The sequence below is a fragment of the Talpa occidentalis genome, unplaced genomic scaffold (genome assembly GCF_014898055.3).
Source record: "Talpa occidentalis isolate TD23 unplaced genomic scaffold, MPIMG_talOcc4v2.1 talOcc4.3, whole genome shotgun sequence".
NCBI lineage: Eukaryota > Metazoa > Chordata > Mammalia > Eulipotyphla > Talpidae > Talpa > Talpa occidentalis.
Window position 1 is genome coordinate 4175515 of NW_023603184.1, and position 21795 is coordinate 4197309.

Sequence of the window (21795 nt, forward strand, 5' to 3'; positions counted from 1 at the left end):
TATTGGGTCCCAAATGTTAACACTGCTGAAGCTGAAAAACTATGGTCCTAAGGGCTACAGGACAAGAAGCTGTCCCCCTCATCCCAGCCACTGGCAGACGGCTGCAGAGCTATCATGACCAATTCCAGAAGAGAGCAGAGGGCGAGTTACAAGTGCGACTTCCATGAAAAAGCAAAAGATGGGTCATCGGCTTGGGTCAGCGAGAGGCTAAGGGCCAGAGTCTTACCGCCCACCCAACGTGTCATCTTTTGTCTTTTATGCTTCACTGATGTTTAATACAGACTGAATGATTCTTTGTGGTGCATACCTTATTTATGTGCTTCCTAAAGCAACCCTAGAGCTGAGTCAGGTTATCACCACTATTTTACAGATAAGACCAGGAGGCACAGAGAAGTTAAATAGCATGATCAAGGTGAAACAAGGAATTCCCACAATGGCATCTGGGCCAGCTTTTAGCCACTGGCTGCATTCGACTGTCTGCACCCCACAAACAAGGCCAGAGTGATACCATCAATAGAGGTGACGTCGTGGCGTCCACATACCTGGGAACTCCCAGTTGCCACATGCAACCAAAGCTGAACAGGAGGCCATCACAGACTTGGAGAAGCCTAGGTGTGAGCTGTGAACACAAGTTCAGGATCAGGCCGAAGCTCTAATGAGAACACCGGGTCAAAGAATAAATAAGGGGGAAGGTGGTAGCAGAGAAAGTCAGACATAGGAGGAGATGAGTGAGAGGAACAGGTCAAGGCATGAAGTCAGGAGATGGACATTTGATGAGGAGCCCAAGGTTGAGGTTGCAAGTGAGAAGAGGCTACAGTGCAGAGAGCAGGATCTAAAATATGAGAAGCAGGTTTTAAAGGACTGGAACGGTCTCGCCAGCAGGCAGAAAAGGCAGGTAGGACCGTTATAACCATCATGCTCCTCCAGGGAAGGCTGGCTTCGGTTGGCTGTGTGTGATCTCTTTCTTGAGAGCTCCTGCTCTAGTTTCATTAACTTTTTCTCTTTTAGAGAGAGTTGGGCTTCGAAGTGAGCACAGGGCCTCTTCAGATATGCCAAAGAGTTGTCTGCATCTTAAATAAGAGCGTCCCCTACAATCTCTTTTCACACAAGATTTGTGACCTTCAGACAATGATACACCTGGCACCAAGGCTGACAGAGGTAGTTTGAACAGCCTCAGAGCAGGTCTCCTGGATCCCTAGGTGCCTGGCGACTGCAGCCCCAGGGGCAGCAGGTATCGTGTTCACGAAGAGGGGAAAATCGGGAGCAAACATTTAAGGCCCTCAATCCGGACTGGTTGTCTTTTATACCTTCCCTTATTTAATTCTAGGAATTCACAGCCTGCCTGCTTTATCTTCTTTCCAGGTAACAGAACGAGTTTCAAGAGGTATAAGCACCTGGGCAGAGCACAGCACAGGGTCATGTGGCTGGAGGAAAAGGGCATGATAGGACCCATGCTTCTGCCAAACCCCTTTGCCATGCTCCTCTTTTTACAGGACACCCCGAAGTCATGTCCTTCATGCCCAAAAATCTAAATTCATTCACATCATGGAGGCCAAAACCCCAGAAATATATGATTATGTCATTCATATGATCAAGGACAAGGCCCAAAGTTTCAGGCAACCTTTACCATTTATGGCACCAGGCTCTAAAACCCATGGCAAAGACACTCGTCTACTGTGACCCTGGGGATCATTTCACTCCATGGCTCTAAGTAGCAAGTGTCAACTGGTCACCCATCTCAGAGGAAGATGAGATACCACCTGTGAGAATAGCCCTCAAGCCCAGCTGTCCTTCCAGGAGACACAGGCGTGAGCTGGCCCACGTAGGAAACCCTTCCAGTGCCAAGGAAGCCCACAACCTGCTGGCGGAGGCTCTAACAGAGCATGTGGTCATACACCAGATTATAACACACGATTCCTTATAATAGTCACCTCGAGTTCTTTTGGAAAAGGCTGACGTCATGGTAAAAAATTCTTTTCACAGGCAATTCAGGACACACACCCACCACACAGAGAACTGAAACAAGTCTCACACACAATACTTACCCTTCCCACGTGCAGTAAACTCAGATATTTTAGATTCTATCATTTGTTAAGGCTGTTCGTAACTCACTAAAATGTTTTTATGAGCCATAGTTTCAGAGACACTGCTTTACGGCTATGATTTGGTTTTTCCAACTTCACTTTAAAGGAACAGTTTCTGGAACATATTAGATGGAACCATAGTCAACTGCTGATATTTGAAGAACCAAAAACTGGGTAATTATGTAAGAACCAAACTAGGGGATCAAATGCCCAATCTGCCTCTTGTAAGCTAACTCTAAATTGTAGTAATTTTAAAACTGGGCCACACGGTGAACACACATTATTATTATGCAAAACACAGATGACACCTGAATTGCACAAGTCACTTAGAATTAGCCTGAGCTACTCCTTAACAAGGGGATAATAATGAGAATATTTCCCTTATGTGGAAATAACAGTAACCAAGACCTAGTGAGGATTTAATGAGCTTGTATATCCTGAACAGTCTTGGAAACTATAAGGTTAAAAAAAAATTTTTTTAATTTCTTAAGGCGTAAATTGTGCCAATGTCCTAGATGATAAGAGTTTATTTCATGCTAAGAATGATGCAGAGTCACATCCCTTGAGGTCTCTACACTCTCCCTGTGGTCCCCATCTTGCAGATGAGCCCAAGTGAGACTCCAAATACTGGAATCCTTGGCCTCTGGTCACATAGCCAGGACCAGTGCACTAAACACAGGGCAGCAATCCCTCCACACCCAGACCCCTCCCTGGAGGTCTCCACCTCCTGGCCTAGGGATAGGAAAGGTGTACCTCAGCAGGGAAGGAAGAACCCCCAAGACACAAGGACAGGAAAACAGGGTGGCTCCTCCACCAACAACAGGAAATGAGGGATCACCTGGTTGCCGTGGAAACAGGTGGCATGATCAGCAGCACAGATTCCCTTGGCCTCCCAGGCCCTGCATCTAAAGCCAAGGATTAAGTCTTTAAACTTTCAGATGGTGGCACAAAACAGCTCCTCTTGGCCCTACGGGAAATGGACCCAGGGACAGAAGGCAGCCAGGCCACAAGATAAACAGACCTGCAGAAGCCAGTGCCAGGAGGACCCTGCATATCAAAGGGACACAGTCAATATCCTAAGCTTCTTTGGGGCTAAGACCACCCTGGCCACCCTTTAGTTGCATCCTGTGCTCACTTAACCTGTGTTAATTCCATTCTACCCACTAATCACAAGGAAAATATAATTTTAAATTAAATTTTTCAATTAAAAATTAAATTGTGCTGTCAGGGGAGACTACACCTCCACATTATACTACACCTCCACATGTATACATTATACGTATACATGCATACATACTACACTTGCATATATATGTATGTAGTATGCATGCACTAGGGACTTAAATCTTTTCAATTTTATAGAATAATTTCAACAATTCATAATGATGCTAACTTTTGCTCAAACTTTAATATTGAACTCTTAAGTCAGTGGAATATTTTGCACAATGTTGTCCTATCATTTCTATAGTCATTTACAAGGAGCTTTAATATAACACAACTTCATTTAACTTAACCACCTACCCTGTGTGAGAGGTTCTATTACTATTAACAGCAGTTTGGAGATGTGAACACACGGACCAGAAGATTAAGGAACCTGCCAAGATCACACAGCTTAGTTAGGTGGTGAATCCTGAATTTCGACCAGGCAGTCTGACTCAAGTTCTGCATTCCTTCGCCACCCAGGTATCTTATCTATCTCCTGTTTCCTAAGGAACAAGTGCTGCATCTAAAATAGTTGGAAAATGTAAAACAATGGCACTTCATTAACGTTTTACAAAATTAAAAAAAAATAAAATAGTTGGAAAATAACATATCTGCAACACAAATGAGAGCCAAGGACTAATTTCCTTTCCAAAGAGCTTGTAAAATTGAAAAAAGACTTTTTCTAAGGAACAGGGAGTCAAACAAAAAAAAAAAAAAAAAAAAGGAGGAAATGCAAATCACCCAAACTTGAGGAAAAAGCTCAACTAACTCAAAATTAAAGATATAAATGGGAGAAAAGGGAGTAGGATCAAAACAAGGGTGGTGGGAATTGTATGGGGACTATAACCAAGATGAAAATGCATATATTGTACAAAAATGAAAAATGATTTAAGAAATACGTAAAATTTGGGCCTCCCCTGGTGGCACAGGCAGTTGAGCATCGCAATGTGAAGCTGTCTGCAGCCTCTACAGCGCTGGTTCGATCCCAGCCTGCCGGCGAGGGTCTCACATGGTGCAGCAGACCTTTCCTGTCTCCCTGCTGCTCCCCTCAACAGTGTATTTCTTCAGTCTGCGTGTTCTGCTCCCCACTCTGTCTCCGGTGAATCCTCTCACCCTCCCACGAATCTGGCCTGCACCCCGGTTCTTGTATAAATAAATAAATCTTTTTTTAAAAAAAAAAGAAATATATAAAATAAAAAAAAAACTTGACTTCGAGATAAACATAGACTGTTAAAATATATGCATTAGGATAAATAACCATGAAAATATGATTTACTGTAGCAAGCAAAAACCTTTTAATTTAGAATTCTACTCGTTCATGGTTAACAGGATTAATATGTGCCTTTTCCATTATAAAGAAACAATTTCTGCTACTGTGATAACAGAAATCAATAAAGAGGAATTAAAACAAAAAAAAAGATATAAATGAAAGTAACAAGATAAACATTTTTCTCCTCTCAGATTAGCACATTTAAAAACAAAATGATCCTCAATTCAGGGGCTGACATGGAGAAACAGACACGCTCCAAACCTCCTTGCCTGACAAACAGGGCCAGCTCTTCTGGAGAACAATTAGCAACAGCCATCACGTGTGCAAGTACATGAACCCTCTAATCGAACAATCCTAAAATAAGAAATTTACCTATTGATATCCTTGTGAAGGCTACAAGAAATAGGTGCCATGGACAGTCTCTAAATCTTGACTTGAAGGGGGGATTACAACGAAAGTATCCATCGATAGGGGAATGGTCAAATAAAGGGCAAATTCACATATCAGAATAGTAGGCAGTTATTTAAAAGAATGAGTAAAAGTTATAGGTACAGAGAAGAAATAATCTCCAAGATAACTAATTAAAAGGCTAGGCAGAGAACAATGTTCACATAACTCTCATGTAACTTTAATAGAACTTCTTTTTAAAGAATCTATGAGCTCCTGAAATTGGATACAAAATCCTAAGTACAGCATTCCTTTTTATATGCTGTCCTTTTTACATACTGTGTATGTGTATATGTAAAAGGTAACTGTGTTCTAAACTCCATGTTGCTGTTTTAATAGTCACTCAATTACTCAAAAGTCATGAAATAACACTGGGCCAGGGCCAGCACAGGCACCCAGAAAAACACCACCCGGTTCCTACCCTGGAGAAGGAGATAGTTTGTGACATAATAACAACATTGTCTGCCTGAGCCTCAGAAATGGCCACAGGGTACAGCTTCCCTCTAACAGGAAGAAGGAAAAGTGGAACTGAAAATTATTTGCATGTTGAAGATTTAGACCTTCTGTGGGAGCTGACACTAGTTCGCTTTCAAAATGTCTCCCGCCCTCCCATGGGCTGTCTCATTACCACCATTACATGCCATGGAAATTCTGAGACAATAGAATGACTACAGCTATCAATAATAATGAAGTAATAAATTTCCCACAGCTTTCACCCTCTGGGGGTCACTAGAAAAGTTACTGGAAGGCCACAGGAGGTGGTGACAAAATTGCTAAGGACTCCTCTGGTCTGAGACACTGGGCACTTCCAGAGATCTCCATTTAGGGACTCTGTCCCTCTCGGCACCCACCACTCCTCTGACAAGTCCTGTGCCGGCCCTTTCTGTGGAGGCACAGCCAGGACATCACACACAGAGCCCAGATCAGCTGGGGGTGACCAGAGACCTCTCAGTCCCCCTGCCTGTGACAGCCACCAAGGCAGGTTGTCTCCCCTGCTCACCCCCATTCCACGCATTTCATATCCCCTAACTTAGGCAACCTACCCTTTGTAAGTCTGCCATAATCATATCATTCTTACTCAATTTCTTACTCAATAGTTTTCTTTAGATCAATATCTTATGAAATTTAAATAAACTTACTTATCATACTGCTATATTTAACCTCCCTGGACCTATAAAATCCCAGGCTTGATAAAGAACTTACAACTTTTTTTTTTTTTAACCAATAGCCCCGCAAATACATTAACAAAAATGTTTTGTGACTGAGCTAAATTCACCTTTCCCATCCCAAGATTATTCCACACCTCTCCCTCTGAAGGAAATGCTTGAGGAATATTTTATGAGCTAATGATCTGAATCCCCGCTTCTCCCTCAAGTAACAGCGACAATCAACTAGCAATTGTGGGCTGAATTAGAGTTCCTCTTCTATCTTATTTGATCTTTCAACCATCCAGTGAAGCAGGAAGTATTAGTCCCATTTTCCAGATAAGGAAATGAGAAGTCACAGCAATTAAGTGACTTTCCCAAGTTTATGGAGTTACTAAGTGGCAGGGAAAGGACCAAAACCCAAGTCCTGCCCCTCCAGACTCTATTCTTTCTCCGGTAAGGCTGGCCTGCTTATAAACTCTGCCCAAAGAAACATGAACATGAAAGAAGGTACCTGAGGAACCCGTGTTACCACATGGATTAGATCCTAAGCAGATCCTACAGGTATGAGGATGCAGAGAGCCCACAATGCATCTCTGTCCCTTCAGCGTTCAGGCCCCCCAACCCTGCCCCCACCACAAAAGCCTGTGGCCTCATCCCTTAGTTGCTGCACACCAAGCACCTCTTACAGCACTGGATGGTGATCTAGGTGGGGCAGCGGGGGAACAGCCCTGGCTCTACCACATTCCTGTTACGGACCTTTGGGAACTTCAGAACCTCAGTTTTCTCTCAGATAAAATGGGAATACAAACAGCACCCACCTCAGTATTTCTGAAGTGGTCAAATGAGATAATGCATTAAAACCCTTAGCACAGTGCCTGCCACATATAATGTCACCTAATAATTATAATATTATCAGCAGCATGATGTTAGAAGGGAAATGCACAGAAAATTGCCTCTTACCCTGCACTCAAAATAATTCCCTTGGCAAAGAAGCGAACAAACCAAGTAATTGCTAGGCTAAACGCAAGCCTACAGTCATTCAGTGACTCGGCCTCAGCCTCAACTCTGAGCAAAAATTACTTTTAGGAGCTAAATAACCTCTTTGCTGACCAAAATTGCTCACTCGGGAGCCAGGGTTCTCTCTGCTTAGGAAAGCTTGGGTATTCCGTGGTTATCTTTATCATGGGGCTAAACTAAAGTCAGCTCAAAGTCACAGTCTAACCATAAACCAATTTGCTCTGTTTTCTTAAACTGTCTGCAAAGAAAACACAATCGTTTGGTTTTTCCGTTGTTGTTCTGAAGCAAAACAAAAATATTTAAAGTCACCGTATGAGAATTTAACAAGCAATTTAAAGAGGAGTCAAAATATTTTTTGTACTCTGGATGAAGCAGGTAGGTAAACAGGCTTAAGGATTAACTATTATAGATAATAGACACAAACAGTTATTATTCACCAGGGAACAAGAACGCCAAGAAAAAGCAAATTCAAAACACTCAAAGAGTAACAAAATAGCTTGCAGTCACCAGCTTTTCTTTTTTTTCCCCCTTAGTTTAAAGCAGTATCAAGCTGATTTCTTAAAGAATCTGTCAGGACATTTCTCAAAAGAAGGAGGCAAGGGAGATGGGGGGGTAGCAATTGCTTCGTCACATTGCCTAAAACATACATGTAAATCAAAATTAGTGTGCAAAAAAAAAAAAATGCTACTATAATGGGTGGATTCGGATATGGCAACCAGCAAAGTCCTCATGCTGAAATCTTTCTGATTGCCCCTTCTGTCTTGAAGAATGAGAATGAGACGCCAGGTTCAAAGGCTGCCTTTCCAGCCCTACTAAGCACGGAGACTTCCAGGGTACCTCAGCTTTTCAGCTCCCACGCCCATCCTCAGTAATGGTCAAACAGAGCTCCTCTTTGCCATCATCTGTCCAACAGGTAGGCCTGCTGCGTTAATTCTATTTTGAAGCATACACACACACACACACACACACACACACACACACGCCTCACAAAATCCATCAAGTGTTAGGGAGGTAGTCCCCATACCTTCACCCCCATTTCTGAAACACACACACTTTAAAAATCTCACATATGACTTTCAATCTCAAACATGATTTGACTTCAAAAAACAAAACAAAACTCACTTCACACCCAGTTTCAGGAGAACACAGTAAGCTGGCACCATGTCTACAGTTAAAAGAGCAGAGTAAAAACAGGAACATTCTGGGCCCAGACAGATGCTAGCAAGTTCCATACCCGCTTCTCAAGTATCACCAGGTGCCCTCAGTCCAACTGCTGTCTTTGCTAGGCATCAACAGCCTCATCTTTAAAAATGAGGGGTTTGACCCTGTTCAACTGAGGCTACCAGCGGGGGACCCAATGGACTCTGGTGGAGGAGTCTTGGTGCCCTGGGGGTGGGAGTGATATGGAAACACACAACTGAAGAAGTGTGACTCTGTATCCCTAAATTATACACAGTCGTGTAAACCAACATGACCTCAGTAAAAAACAGTAATACAATATTTTTTAATGAGGGAACTGGGCTATCTGAAAAGTCAGAGGCAGCTCAGCTCAGCTCAAAAATGCACTGATTCTCTAAAACATCCAATACCAATATGAATTCGAATGTGGGCTTGGAAACTGCTCTTGCAGAAAGAGTTTCAGATTTCCTCTTTTATAATGTATCCAAAAACGAGAAATGAAAAGAGTCCTCTTGAGTTTCTACAGAACAAACTATAGAGGAAGGAAATATCTGAGTAGGGGACAAGTGTAACAGGGCAATATGCTACTGAAATACAAGGAAGGATTGGGCAAGAAATAAATTTACCCGAGAAACTTTTTGCTGATTGAAAGCATAATTAGCAATGACCACTATCATGGATAAGCAAAACATAAATAATAAAATATATATATACCAGACTTTAAACAAAAAATAAATGATCAAGTATTTACTTTTTAAGACCGCAACTTAGCTTTTCTTTAATTGCATTTTTTTAATTGAGGTAATGCTGGTTTACAGCACTGCTATGGTTTAGGGGTACAGGGTCACACCTCTGCAGAGGTAGGGGATCATACCACCAAAATATCCATAATCCTCCACCATAGTCTGTTGGGCTTCCCCCCTTCAACTATTTCTTTAAGCATCAATTTTGAAACAAGAGATCTTGTACCAAAATGATGAGGCTTTTTTATTTTTAATCTCTTAGCCTGCTCTTCAAGAATTTCCTTACAGGGACAGGGAGGAGACAGTTCATGCACACTGTTCCTTAATGATAATCCCATATGGACACCCTTTCACTGTTAAAAAGTTCTTTCAGACATTGGCCAGAGAAGTCTCTCCAACAATTCTATGGGACAGGTGTGGTACACCCACCCCACAATCGCTCTTCCCTGGGGCTAGAAAGCGACCCTAAGGCCGGCCCTGGTCCCGGGCCCTGGAGTGGGTCTCCCGCACCCCACTCTACTCCCGGCCACACTGCCTTCCAGGCCCTCCCGAGCGCCTGTCCCCCCACAGCCGGCTGAGAAAACCGGCGGGGCCATCCCCACCCTGAGCAGACCCTCTGGGCACTGACAGGGTCTGCAATCACCCACCACCACCACCTCAGCTTCTTTCTCGCCCTGTCCACGGGGGCGCATTTCAGCCCCAAGGCAGATGTTGCTGCTCCTCCACAATGCGGTATTTGCAAAGTTTGCCCTGAAACCGGGTTCCATCCTCGGCCTGCAACTCACTTCCCAGGCTTCAAAGTCACCTCCTGGGGCTGGTGTCCACATAAAACAAGCAAGACTTGCACGCACAAAACGCACCGCCGGGCCAGCAGCACCCGCTCTCCACGGCGGGGGCCAGACCCTCGCAGGCCCCCGGCAGGCGGCAGGTCGCCCGGCTCGCGCGGGGCTCTCACTTCCCTCGGGTTCCCCATCTGCGAAATGGGAAGGTCTCCCAGCTGCCCTCCCGCACCCCCGGGGGACACCCTGAAGGGGAACCGGCGCTTTCACAAAGGTCGGTCGCCAAAACGCCTGCAACAGCACGACCTGGAAAGCGAAGCTAGCAAAGTGGGGGTGGGGGGCCCCACGGCGGGGCGCCGGCGGCCACAAAGCGCGAATGGAACACCCAGGCAGGCGAGCGGCTCCTGCGGCCGAGGACCGCGCGCCCCGGGGAGCGCCGCGCGGGGCGACCTGCCTCCCGGCGGGGACCTGCCCCGGCGCAGGGGCTCGGCCCCAGGCCCGCCGCCCGCCCCGGCCCCGGAGCCCTGCAGGCCGGGTCGGAGGTCGGCGCGGGCGGCCAGGCGGGCCCGGCCCCGCGCCCGGCGCCCTCTGCAAACACGCCCCCTCCGGCCGCCTCGGGCCCCCGCCGCGCCGCGCCGGCCGAGGCGACCAGCTCCGCGCAGGCCGGGGGTCCGCGGGGGCGCCCCCGGGGGGCCTCGCGCTCCCCGGCACCCCGACCCGCCTCCCTCCCGCTGGCATCGGCGGCGGGGAAGGGGCGCGCGCGGCAGACCCGGCTCCGCGAGCCCGGCCGAGAGGGGGGCCCCGCGCCCCGGGGAGCGCGCCCCTCCCCCGCCCCAGGCGGGCCCCCGGGGACAGGTGCAGAGACGCGGGTCCCGCCCCGCCGCCCGCCCGCGCCCCGGCCCGCGCCCCGGCCCGCGCTCACCTGGCCCAGGCGCAGCAGCAGCAGCAGCGGCGGCAGCGCCCGGCGCAGCCCCGGCCAACGTGGAGGCGGCCGCGCCTCCCGCGCCGCCCGCGCCGCCGGCTTCATGCCCCGCGCGCCCTGGAGCGAGCCTGGGACGCGCGAGTCGGGGCCCGCGGTGCGCCCGGGCTCGCGGGGCCTCGTCGCCGCCCCCCGCCGCCGTCTCCGCCTCCGCCTGCTCCAGCCGGTCCGCCTCGTCCGCGCTCCGCCCGCCCCGGGCTTCCCCGGGGACATGGCAGCGGCCGCGGCGGCCACACGGCGGAGCCCGGCGCGGCGGCCGCGAGCGGGACGCGTCCCCGGGCGCGCAGGGGCTTCGCGGGGCGGAGCGAGCGGCGCCCACCCCCCGCGCGCGGCGCCCCGACCCCCGCGCCCGCCGCCCCGGCGGCTCCCGCTGCCTCCTCCGCGCGTCATGCGGCTCGGGCTGCAGGGAGCCGCGGCGAGCGCTCGGCCCCCTCGCTTCCCCTCCCCCTCTGAATATTCATCGCTTCCTCCCGCCCCGCCGGCCCGGCGGCCGCCGAGCCGCGCGCCCCGCGCCGCCCGCCCGCCCGCCCCCGCGGCAGCCCCCGCCCCCGCCGGCCCGGCCCGGCGCGGGGAGGGGGCGGCGGCTCCCCGCGCGCGCCCCGGAGGCTCCCCGCGGGCGGGCGGAGGAAGCGCCCCCGCCTTGCCCGCCCTCCCTCCCGGCCCTCCCACATTCCTGGGACGCGGGACCCGGGACGCCGCGCCGCGAGCCCAGACCCCTCGGAACCGGGCCCCGGCCTCGGCCGGCTCCTTGGCTCCGGGTTTAGGTCACCCCGTTTCTGCCGAGATCCCTGCCTCGCGAGGTGCAGCCCAGCCAGTGTCCCACATAGAAACCAGGCGATGGACTGGTCGACCTGGACAGTGGGTGGGCTAGGGGCTCCCCACCTGAACCCCGAAATTGTAGGAGGGGGCTGTGGGTTGGGTGCTCCCCGCGCCCATGCCGGAGGCAGGGAGGCAGAGAGCCAGCACTGGCGCGAGGCCAGTGGGGAGGACCCCGGTGGCATATGGTAAACCTGGCTCTGCTAACGGTACCAGCTGTGTGACCTCCGGAGAGACACTCCCGATTCTGGGCTCCTCCTCTGTGAAGGAAAATACTACTACCTGTGTGGAGACTTGACTGATAATTAAATGAGCTCATGAACAGCAGCGTCCTAAATTCTGGGCCTGACCCAGGTCCCCAGGTGCCCAGAGGGAACAGAGAATCTGGGAGGCTAAGCCAGGTGCCCAAGGAGAAGTTATGAGAAAGAGGCCCAACCCAAGAGGGGCGCGGGGAGAGGCATGCCAGCCCCAAGCAGAGGTGACACCTGAGCTGGATTTTAAAGGATCGATTGAATTTCATCAGGCAGATGGGAAAGAGAGGGTGGGGGGACCCCAGTGTCTCAGGAAGTGGGAGCCACTTGGGAAAAAAACAAGGGGTGCATGCTGCAGATTTGGTCTTCTAAGAAGCAGGGAGTGGGAGTTTGTGGGGAGATTTTGAGAGCCAGAATAATGAGTGGACTGCACTCTGTGCAGCAAGGTGCCATCTACCAGGTGTGCAACACTGCCTCAAGCACCCCTTGTATCTCAGGCTCCCCACCTGCAAAATGGGAACACACCTTCACTTACATTGTTTCAGGGGCTCCTACCTGACCGCACACAGACAAGCACAGAAGGTAAGACCTCACCTGCTGACTTACCACCTTGCCATCTTTTGTTTAATTGTGATGTAATTATCATAATTCACAAGGAATTCAGTTCCTCCCTGCCTCCTCGGCTTCTTGAGAGAGACAGGTGATTTAAAAGATGTTGGCATCCTGTGGAAAGGAAAGTTGACAAGTGCTGCCCCAGATATTCACAGACCCTTCAGGTTCTAAAGATCCAGCCAGCACCCCTCCCTGCTCTCACCCCACCCCCCTACGCTTGTATCTGTGAACATCAGGCTGCATTTTGATTTTCTCCTGGAGGAAATGTGTGCCTGCACTTAAGTGTTGGTGGGAACCGGATTTCCCCACTACATGGTGATGAAAGAGAGTAAAGTCTTTTCAGTAAAGGGAGTTAAGAACTGAATAATTAATTACCTGTTCCGTCATAAACAGATCACACTGGATTAATGACTTAGATGAAAATGAAATTAATCCTGAGAAGGTGTGCTGTATACTCCCTGAGGGCAGGGATTGAGCCTTTCTTACCCAGTTGCCCTGAAACCTCACCCAGTGCTTACCCATAGCAGGAACTGAATGTTTGTGCCACTGCATGCTTGGATAAATGAGTTCTCATGACGTGAAGGCTCATTTTTCCACAAGGATAAATTAAGGAAGTTTCATTACCTTTGCAAAAGAATTTGAGATGAGTTCCAGATTTCAGTCTCTTTCTTAGATGTCATTTCCCCTAGAACATGCCCCAACCCTGCTCTCCTAGCTCCCTATATTAACCTTATGTAAGCACAGTTTTGTAATTGCCTGTTTATTTGACTGTCTTGCTCACTGGACTTTAAGTAAGCCCCTTGAAGATGGGCCTGCATCTTGTTTATCATAGTGTTCCCAGCACATAGCAGTCATGCCAATAATATTTATTTAGTTGAATTGAAGGTATTCATATAAGTAGCAAACGAAGGTATCAATCAGTAGATGGGCTCTCTCTCTCTCTCTCTCTCTCTCACACACACACACACACACACACACACACAGACACACGCACACGCGCACACACACACAGACACACACACACACAAATATGCCAAATTCTATTTTCAAATAGCTTATCAGTAGTAACTACTGTGCAAAGTTCAGGGCACACAATCAGCAAATGTGTTGATATTTGACGTTTTAATCATGGCTACCATGTTTGAGTTTGGGTCATCACAAGCAAAAGTTTTACTGAATACAGGCCCAGAGAGAACGCAATGTCCAAACCAAGAGGTTGGAGGAAAGGACTCCTGGAGGCCCTGCAGACTTGCAGCAATTGCCTGATGCCAGAGGGTTGTTAATCACTTAGATTTCTAGGCCTCAGACTGCAGAGGTAGAGCCTGGGAATCTGCATTTTTAACTAGCTCCTTTGGGTAATTCTTGCTTGGTAAGAAGCCAAGTCAGGCAGGCCTGGAAAACACTTTATCCTATGACTGGTCTGCATTGTGTCCCTAAATATAATAAAGAACATTGATTAGATACCTACTCGATGCCAGGAACGACTTAGATGTTTTCCATCCATATTTCTACTTTGTACAAAAACGATAGGATAGGCATTATTATCAATATTTACAAACAAGGAAACTGAGTCTCAGGGAGGTTTAGTTATTTACACAGTCACACAGCTTCAGAATAGCTAATCTAGAATCTGCGACCATATATTTCTCTCCACCATGCCCTGGTTCCCCTTCCCTTAATGATAACATCATAGAAATGCACTTGTGTGTTGACTTGTTATACTTTTATTATTACCTTCTTGAACCTCAGTTTCCCCAATTTTAAAATGAGAAGCCACCGAGGGTATGACTTTAGTTCAGATCCCAAGATCAGGGAACAGGCGAGGCAACCACGTTTAATGACACATCCTCCATCCCACCAGGAGGCAAGCCTGCTGGGCACCAGCCTGGAACCAGGTCACCAACCCCGCAGGGAGTCCATTCAGCCTGGCAACCCTCAGTTTATTTTAAAAGCCACCATGAGCAAACCTTTCTCCAAAGCCCTCCTAAGCGGAATGGAATGTTTCTTGGGAGTCTGATTAGCTAATGTTGCAGGCATGGCTGCCCTGAGACCTTCCTCCCTCACAGACTTGAACTGAATCAGAATGGAAAGGAAGACTTTTAGAAAGTTCTTTACCAAAAAAAAAAAAGAAAGAAAAGTAGCACTTCATCTTTATAATAGTAACAGGATGTTTCCCATGGACTAATAACTGGGCTGTGGTTAGAACTCCATGTTTGCCCACCAGACCTCAGTTCCTCCTTAAACAGTGCCTTAATCACCTGCCAAAGGCACAGACCTTGGCAATAGCTTTTGTTGTTTCTGACCTCAAGTACTTACAACATTAAGCATTTTCCTAATTCTTTTCTCGTGTGTGTGTGTGTGTGTGTGTGTGTGTGTGTATGCACGCACGCGCGCAGCGTTGAGATAAAAAGCAAAGTTTGACTTACAAAAAAAAGAGTTGCATGGGATAGATTTTCAGTGCAGGAAAAAGAGCTATGGTAGCCACCTCAAGTCTGGGGAGCAGACACAGAACCATTGTTCTCAAGAGTCCCCACCTTTTCCCCAAGTTTATGTACCCGCATGGATGAGCATGCAGGTTTCTGTGATCCCTGCTGTGTCAGGTCCCAGAGAACCAGAACCTTCATGTTCCAGTGAGACACACCCAGGCCCTGGATCTTAGAGTACCTGGAAACACAGGGAGTGTGTGACAAAAACACTTGGAGCCTAGGGGACATGGAGCTTTGTCCAGGGCTGGAGAATGATGCCTGCATAAAGACCAGAAGTGGCAGGCAGGGGGCAGGATGCAGTCAAAACTGCAAGAGAAACATCACCTCAAACAAAGAAAGGGCTGAGAGGTATAAAGAAAAGAAGGGGAGAGAGAGCTCTGCATGCCAGGCTTGTTAAAAATAAATTATCTTTTTCAGGTTTGAAAAGAAATGTTCTTTTTTTTTTTCAGGTTGAAAAGAATTCTAAATCACATTGTGCTCAATGTATAGAACACCTGGATCCCTGCCGTTAGGATAAAAAAATAAACGTGGAGCAATTATGTCATGGATTTGTGCTAGTGCGGAAGAAAATACTCAATTAAAAATAAGCAAATAAAAGTTATGTATGGCAATATCATTAAATCATGTACATAAATGATATAGATACCTGTGGCCTTAGATAGATATATGCATGAGATTTGTTTACAGCAATTAAGCATGAACTGTGGAATCAGCTGCCTGGGCTCAAATCCTGATCCTGCCACTTATTAGCTGTGTGACCCTGGACAAGTTACTTTCATTTTCTGTGCCTCAGTATCCTTATCTATAAATGAAGATGTTGCTGATGATAATATCTACCTCATATGTTACAAGTGTTAAAATAATTAAAACACTGTTAATGCTGCCCGGAATAAATCAAATGCCACATGTTTACCATTATTAAAATATCGTTTTGGTAGTTTTGAGATGGGGGTATAATGGGAAGAATATGGGCTTTGGATTAGATGGTCATAGATTCAAATCTTACATACTTGCTGTACAATTTTGACCTCAATCTTCTCACATAAGGAATGGGATGAAAAAGAAATCAGGAGGAGAAAAACAAATCAGGATTTCACTGTTATGTGGATATAAAGAAACAAAGCAGAGGAGCAGACAACACCAAACTCAACAAACCCTAAAAATCTAACTGTGGAACTGAGGCTGCCAGAAGGGGAATGTGGAACTGGGGAGAAAATGGGAGAGAGTACCCAGTAAGGTGTGAGGGAGGATTATTGGTGCTTTCATGGTGAAAGTCATGTGAAAACTTTTATTTCATGTGGTGTGAACCATTTACTCCTAAAAGATGTAGTGGTGTACACCAATGTTACAGCAATAAAAATAATTTAAATTACAAAAAGATGAGATGATAATTCATGGACCTCAAATAGTTGTGAAGATGCAAGGAAATGACATGTGTGACATGTCAGGTGCATATGTCAGGAGATGCAAGTGGTAGAGGACAGCGAAGGTTGGGACTGGACTCCTAAGTCTTCATGAACCACATGTCAGACACAAGGAAGTCACTCCCACGGACTTGGTTTCTTGTTTTGCAAAATGGTGGTTAGATTCATGTATAATTCAGATGAGCTAGGTTAAGCTATGGGAAAAAACATCTCCCCAAATCTCAATGACTCATCTTGTTCTCACTACATCTCCTCATAGGTCAGCTAAGTGCTGGGCTCCATGTCATTATCATCATCCTCCATCCGGGAACCACCTGCTGGAGCAGACATCATCTGAAATTTTGGAAATTGCTATGGCAAAGGGAAAGAAAACTCTGGAGAATCTTGAACCAGCAATGAGATACTCTGTCCTGGAAGTGACACTAATCTTTTCTGCTCTCAGATCACTAACCAGAACTGGTCATGTGACCTCACCCAACTATAAGGGGGCCAGGAAGGACAATCCTACCATGTGCTCGGAAAGGGGAGTTGAAAATGTCTGGGGAATAGCACGTGACCAGGGCAGTTACCATACTTCTAAAGCAGAGCTATTAAAAGTGTGGCCCGAGACCAGCAGCTTGTTAAAAATGCAGCATTTCTGGCTCCACCCCAGACTTACTGTGAAGGCTCATTTTATGTGTCAACTTGAATGGGTCACAGGATGCCCAGATATCTGGTTTAACATTATCTCTGGGTGTGTCTGGAAGCTTCCGGAAGAGATTCACATTTGAATTGGTAAAACTGAGTGAGGCAGATGGCCCTCCCTAATGTGGGTGGGCCTCATCCAATCTGTTGAGGACCTGCCTTGAAACAAAAGGCTGAGGAAGGTTGGATTATCTATATGCCCAACTGTCTGAGCTGGGACATTGAGCTTCTTCTGCCCTGGCGTTCCTGGTTCTTGGGGCTTTGACCCAGACTGAAATCTCACTGTCCATGAGATCACCAGCTTCCCTGGGTTTCCAGCTGGCAGATGACAGATGGGCTTCTCAGACTCCATAGTCATATGAGCCAATACCTTATTTTACAGAGATAAATGATACATAGATAGACAGATAGAGAGATCTCCCTCTGGAGCACCCTGACAATTACACCTACAAAATCAGAACCTGCATTTTTTAACAAGGTCCCCAATAGCATCTATATACATTAACACAGAGAAGCACTGGCCTAGTCTGTTGGACGGCAGGACAACATGTGGCTTAAGAGCCGGGCTCTGTTTTATCAGCGGGTTTTGTTGACGTGCTTATTTCTACACCACCCTGAGTCACTTGGAATTGAGTTCTATTTCTAGTTAAAATTAGAGCCCAGGACACTCCATTGTGCAGTCTGCAGATCATCCAGAGGCAGTGAGCTTTGTCCAACCACACTTTGAGAAAAATACTCTCAAGTTTGTTCTGAGTCTATGGAATTTCTTCCCCCTAGGGAGCAAAAAGAATTTTAAAAGGCCTAGACTGCCACATAGTAGCAGACTACTTTAGAGAATTGTCTTTTATTTACTTTGAAACCATAATCCAAGAAAGAAAGAGGGTACAAAACTAAGTAATAATCTAATAATATCAAGTTAATAATAATAATAATAATAATAGCTACCCTATTGGCAGCTGTGTATCAGGCTCTGTGCAAGCTACTTCATAGCAATCTTTACCACCACTATCCTAATCCCCATTTTATTTTTTAGGACACTAAAAGATGTACAGCTTAAATACCTTGTTCAAACACACACGAGGCAGAACAAGGAGGCAGACACTGATCTGCCTGAAGCCAAAGATTGTGTTAACTGCTTCCCTAGGCTAAGGAGGTCCCTCTGCAGAATTTGTTCATCCCCCACATGGTCCTTTCACCTTCAGCCTCTTTCCAGGGTTTGTTTTGATTTAGTTTTGTCTGTTTGAAATAACAATATTAACAATGGCATCTTTTCCCCAGAAAGCCCACTGTTTTTGTTTCTCCCCTACCTACAAAAGGATAGCATGATTCCAGTACCCATGAACTCCCTGCATGGACATGATAAACAATGATTTCAAGACATGTATATATAGGGCCTCCCTGGTAGCGCAAGGCGTTAAGTCTCAGCACTATCAGGCTATCTGCAGCAAGAGTTCGATCCCCGGCCAGGGAGCTGACCCACATGGCACTGCAGATGTCTGCTGTCTCGCCTGCTGCTCCCCCCAGCAGTGTATTTTAGTAAATCTGCCTGTTCTGCTCCCCAATCTGTCTCTGGTGAATCCTCTCACCCCCCTCACCTCTGGCCTACACCCTAGTGCTTATATGCATAAATAAAAATAAATCTTAAAAAAAAGACAGGTACAGATAGCTGAATTCCTCATCTCCCTGGATTCTTCTCCATCTGCAGCTGTCATTCTCCTATCATTAACATTTTCATTGAGCATCTTTTCTTTTTTTTTCTTTTTTTTTTTTTTTTAAAGATTTCTTTATTTACTTATACAAGCACTGGGTACAGTCAGAAGCGTGGGAGGGTGAGAGAATTCACCAGAGCCAGAGCGAGGAGCAGAGCAGGCAGAAGGACCGAAGTACACTGCTGAGGGGAGCAGCGGGCGGCAGGAGAGGTCTGCGCGCCATGTGGGACCCTCCTCCGGTGGCCGGGGAGCGGCCGGGGATCGAACTGGCACTGCAGAGTCCGCGGGCAGCTTCGCAACCCAGCGCTCAACCGCTGCGCCACCGGGGAGGCCCGAGCATCTTTTCTGAGCCTTGCATCCTCTCTGCCAAAAGCTGCTGCTGCTGCTGGTCCTGCTTTTAGGGTTTATCATTCTGAGATTCAGGGAAATGCAAAATGTAACACGCCACATAAGACCTTGGCAGCCATCCAGTCCAACTTGTTCATTCCACAGATGAAGAAACAGGCTCCCAGAGGTTGAATGATTTGCTCTTGGTCACATGGCAGATCTAGGCATCAGCAGTGCTTTAGCAGGAAAGTTTCCTTCCATCTTTCTTGACAAAGCTCCCCTTCCTCTGTAGGACTGGCAGGGAAGAAAACTTCTTCCTCCTTCTGGGTCTCTGCACTTCCCAACTGAACTCCATTAATTTCTTTTTTTTTTTAATAATAAATTTTATTTTTATATTCCCCATACAATTGCAACCCCCCCATTCTGACCCCAATCCCTCCCCTCCTGCCCCCCACCCCCCAAAAAGTGTCTCTGGTTCATAGTTTTTTGTTGATTTTGATTTTCACTTTCTTATAGTTATTCATTTTCCTGGTCCCTTATTTAAGTTTTCTAGATTCCTGCTATGAGTGAGACCATCCGGTACTTTTCTTTTTCTTTCTGGCTTATTTCACTGAGCATGATCCCTTCCAGCGCCATCCATGTTGCTGCAAATTGCATATGTTTATCTTTTTTAAATGCTGAGTAGTATTCCATGGTATATATGTACCACATCTTCTTGATCCAGTCATCTGTTTTTGGGCATTTGGGCTGTTTCCAAAGCTTAGCTATTGTAAATAGTGCTGCTATAAACATAGGGGTGCAGGTGCTCTTTGGAATTGATGTTTCTGTATCCTTTGGGTAGATACCTGGGAGTGGAATTGCTGGATCATATGGAAGCTCTATGTTTAGTAGGTCCAGAAATCTCCACACAGCTCTCCATAGTGGTTGGACCAGTTTGCACTCCCACCAACAGTGCAGAAGAAGAACTCCATTAATTTCTAGGCTATTAGGAAATGTCTCTATGCTTGAGTTATCCAAGCCTTGAAGTTCACAGTCACTAAAGACACACAGAACAGGAAGCATGTTCACTTTGAGTCCTGGGCCCTGAGAAAGCAGGCTGAGCTTGGCTGATCCCAGGCCTGGTCCTGACTTGGCCATTATCCTAAGCAGAGAAAACTAGCAGAGAGGAGTTTATAGACCAGCTGTGATCCCAGCATGGGTAAGGTTATAGCAGGTGTCCTCAAGGTCTTGCTTTTCTGGCAAAGCTAGATTTTCCGTTCTCGGCCCTGCTGACACAGTGACAAGATGGAGACTCATTATGTCTAAAGCAAGACGTCCACGAAAGCAGAAGCATAAGTCTTAGCAGGGCAGAACAGGGACGCAATCCTGTCTGACTCCCTAATTCAACCTGGTATTTGTTAGTTGGGAGGATCCCTGGCTCCCAGCCTCCTGGCCTGGAGCACCAACCTGAGGCAGGTGTGCTCTCTGCATACCCGGACCATATCCAGGTGTTAGCTGCCAACTTGATCTTCTGCTCCCAGAACCAGACGGGAGTTTGGAGGTCATGTATTCCACCCCTGGTTGTACCAATAAAAAATGAAAGCTCAGAGAAGACAATTTGTTTCAAGTCACGTAGTTTATAGGAAAAGTCACAGTAAAGACTAGATGGGAGTTAGAATATATCTATGTACATACATTCACACATACCACACCCAGTGTGATATCATTTTAAAGTTTACAGATTTCTTTCACATACAGTCAGGGGTCATACTCAAACTGCTTTAACCTATCTGTTTCTGATGAATCAGGGTAGACACAGGCCTATAGACATTCATACATCCAGCTCTCCCCACATCCCTGAGGCGTGGGCTTTGTTAGATTACCATCTTCAGATGAGGATATATAGGGGCCCAGGTGGACATTTGGTCCTGTTCACTCTCTTAGGTAAGGTTTGTGTTTGATTGCAGAGGAGAGAGAGAGAGAGAGAGAAAGTGAGAGAGAGCGCAGGAAAAAGGGGGCTTTATTGTGAGAATTCTCACAGTAAAGCCTGAAGGCAGGTTTTATCTTTCCTTTGCTTCTCTAATTCTTCAGTACCCTCGGGAACCAATCAGGGGCTTTCCTTTGATCTGTATGTAGGAAACCCAGCCCGGGGGTATCTCACAGACCCCAAGTTAGGAACACAGCAGGGCCTCTCCCAGGCCAGAAGCCCAGGCTGGTTCTCTGCATGCCTGATTCTTGCTTCCCGGCAGCAGGCCACCCTTCTCTGAATCTCTGCACACCTCTTTCCAGTCCTCCACACCTCCATTTTAGCTTCTCACAGCCACTCCTGGTTCATTTCAAATCTAAATCCCCAGTACAAACCTGATTGGCCTGGCTTGAATCCCAAGCCCTTCTCTGGTCCAATCAATGTTCCTGAAGAGCCCAGGGTCATGTTATATATAAAATGGCTACCAAAGATCTCCCACACTGGGCAGATGCACCAGGTGAGCTTGTCAGACACCCCAAAGGTAGTTACCATGATCACACTGACTTGCAAAGCCAGGGCTCAGATCTGGTCTCTGGACCCTCAGAACAAAATGCTTTTTCCACAGGGCTACTGACCCTTTTGTTTTCTAGACCACATCCAAAGCCATGGCTGTGCATTCTGCACTGATCCTT

The 21795-nt window shown here is 47.1% G+C and overlaps 1 protein-coding gene across 1 annotated transcript in view; it reads right to left on the bottom strand.

The window, feature by feature from the left end:
* PTPRJ (protein tyrosine phosphatase receptor type J) overlaps window positions 1-11062 on the bottom strand; it is a 143765-nt gene extending 132703 nt beyond the window's left edge. Inside the window, exon 1 of the mRNA XM_037522255.2 lies at window positions 10793-11062. Coding sequence (XP_037378152.2) covers window positions 10793-11062 — 270 coding nt within the window. The remainder of the gene's footprint in view (window positions 1-10792) is intronic.
* Between the last annotated feature and the right edge of the window lie 10733 nt (window positions 11063-21795).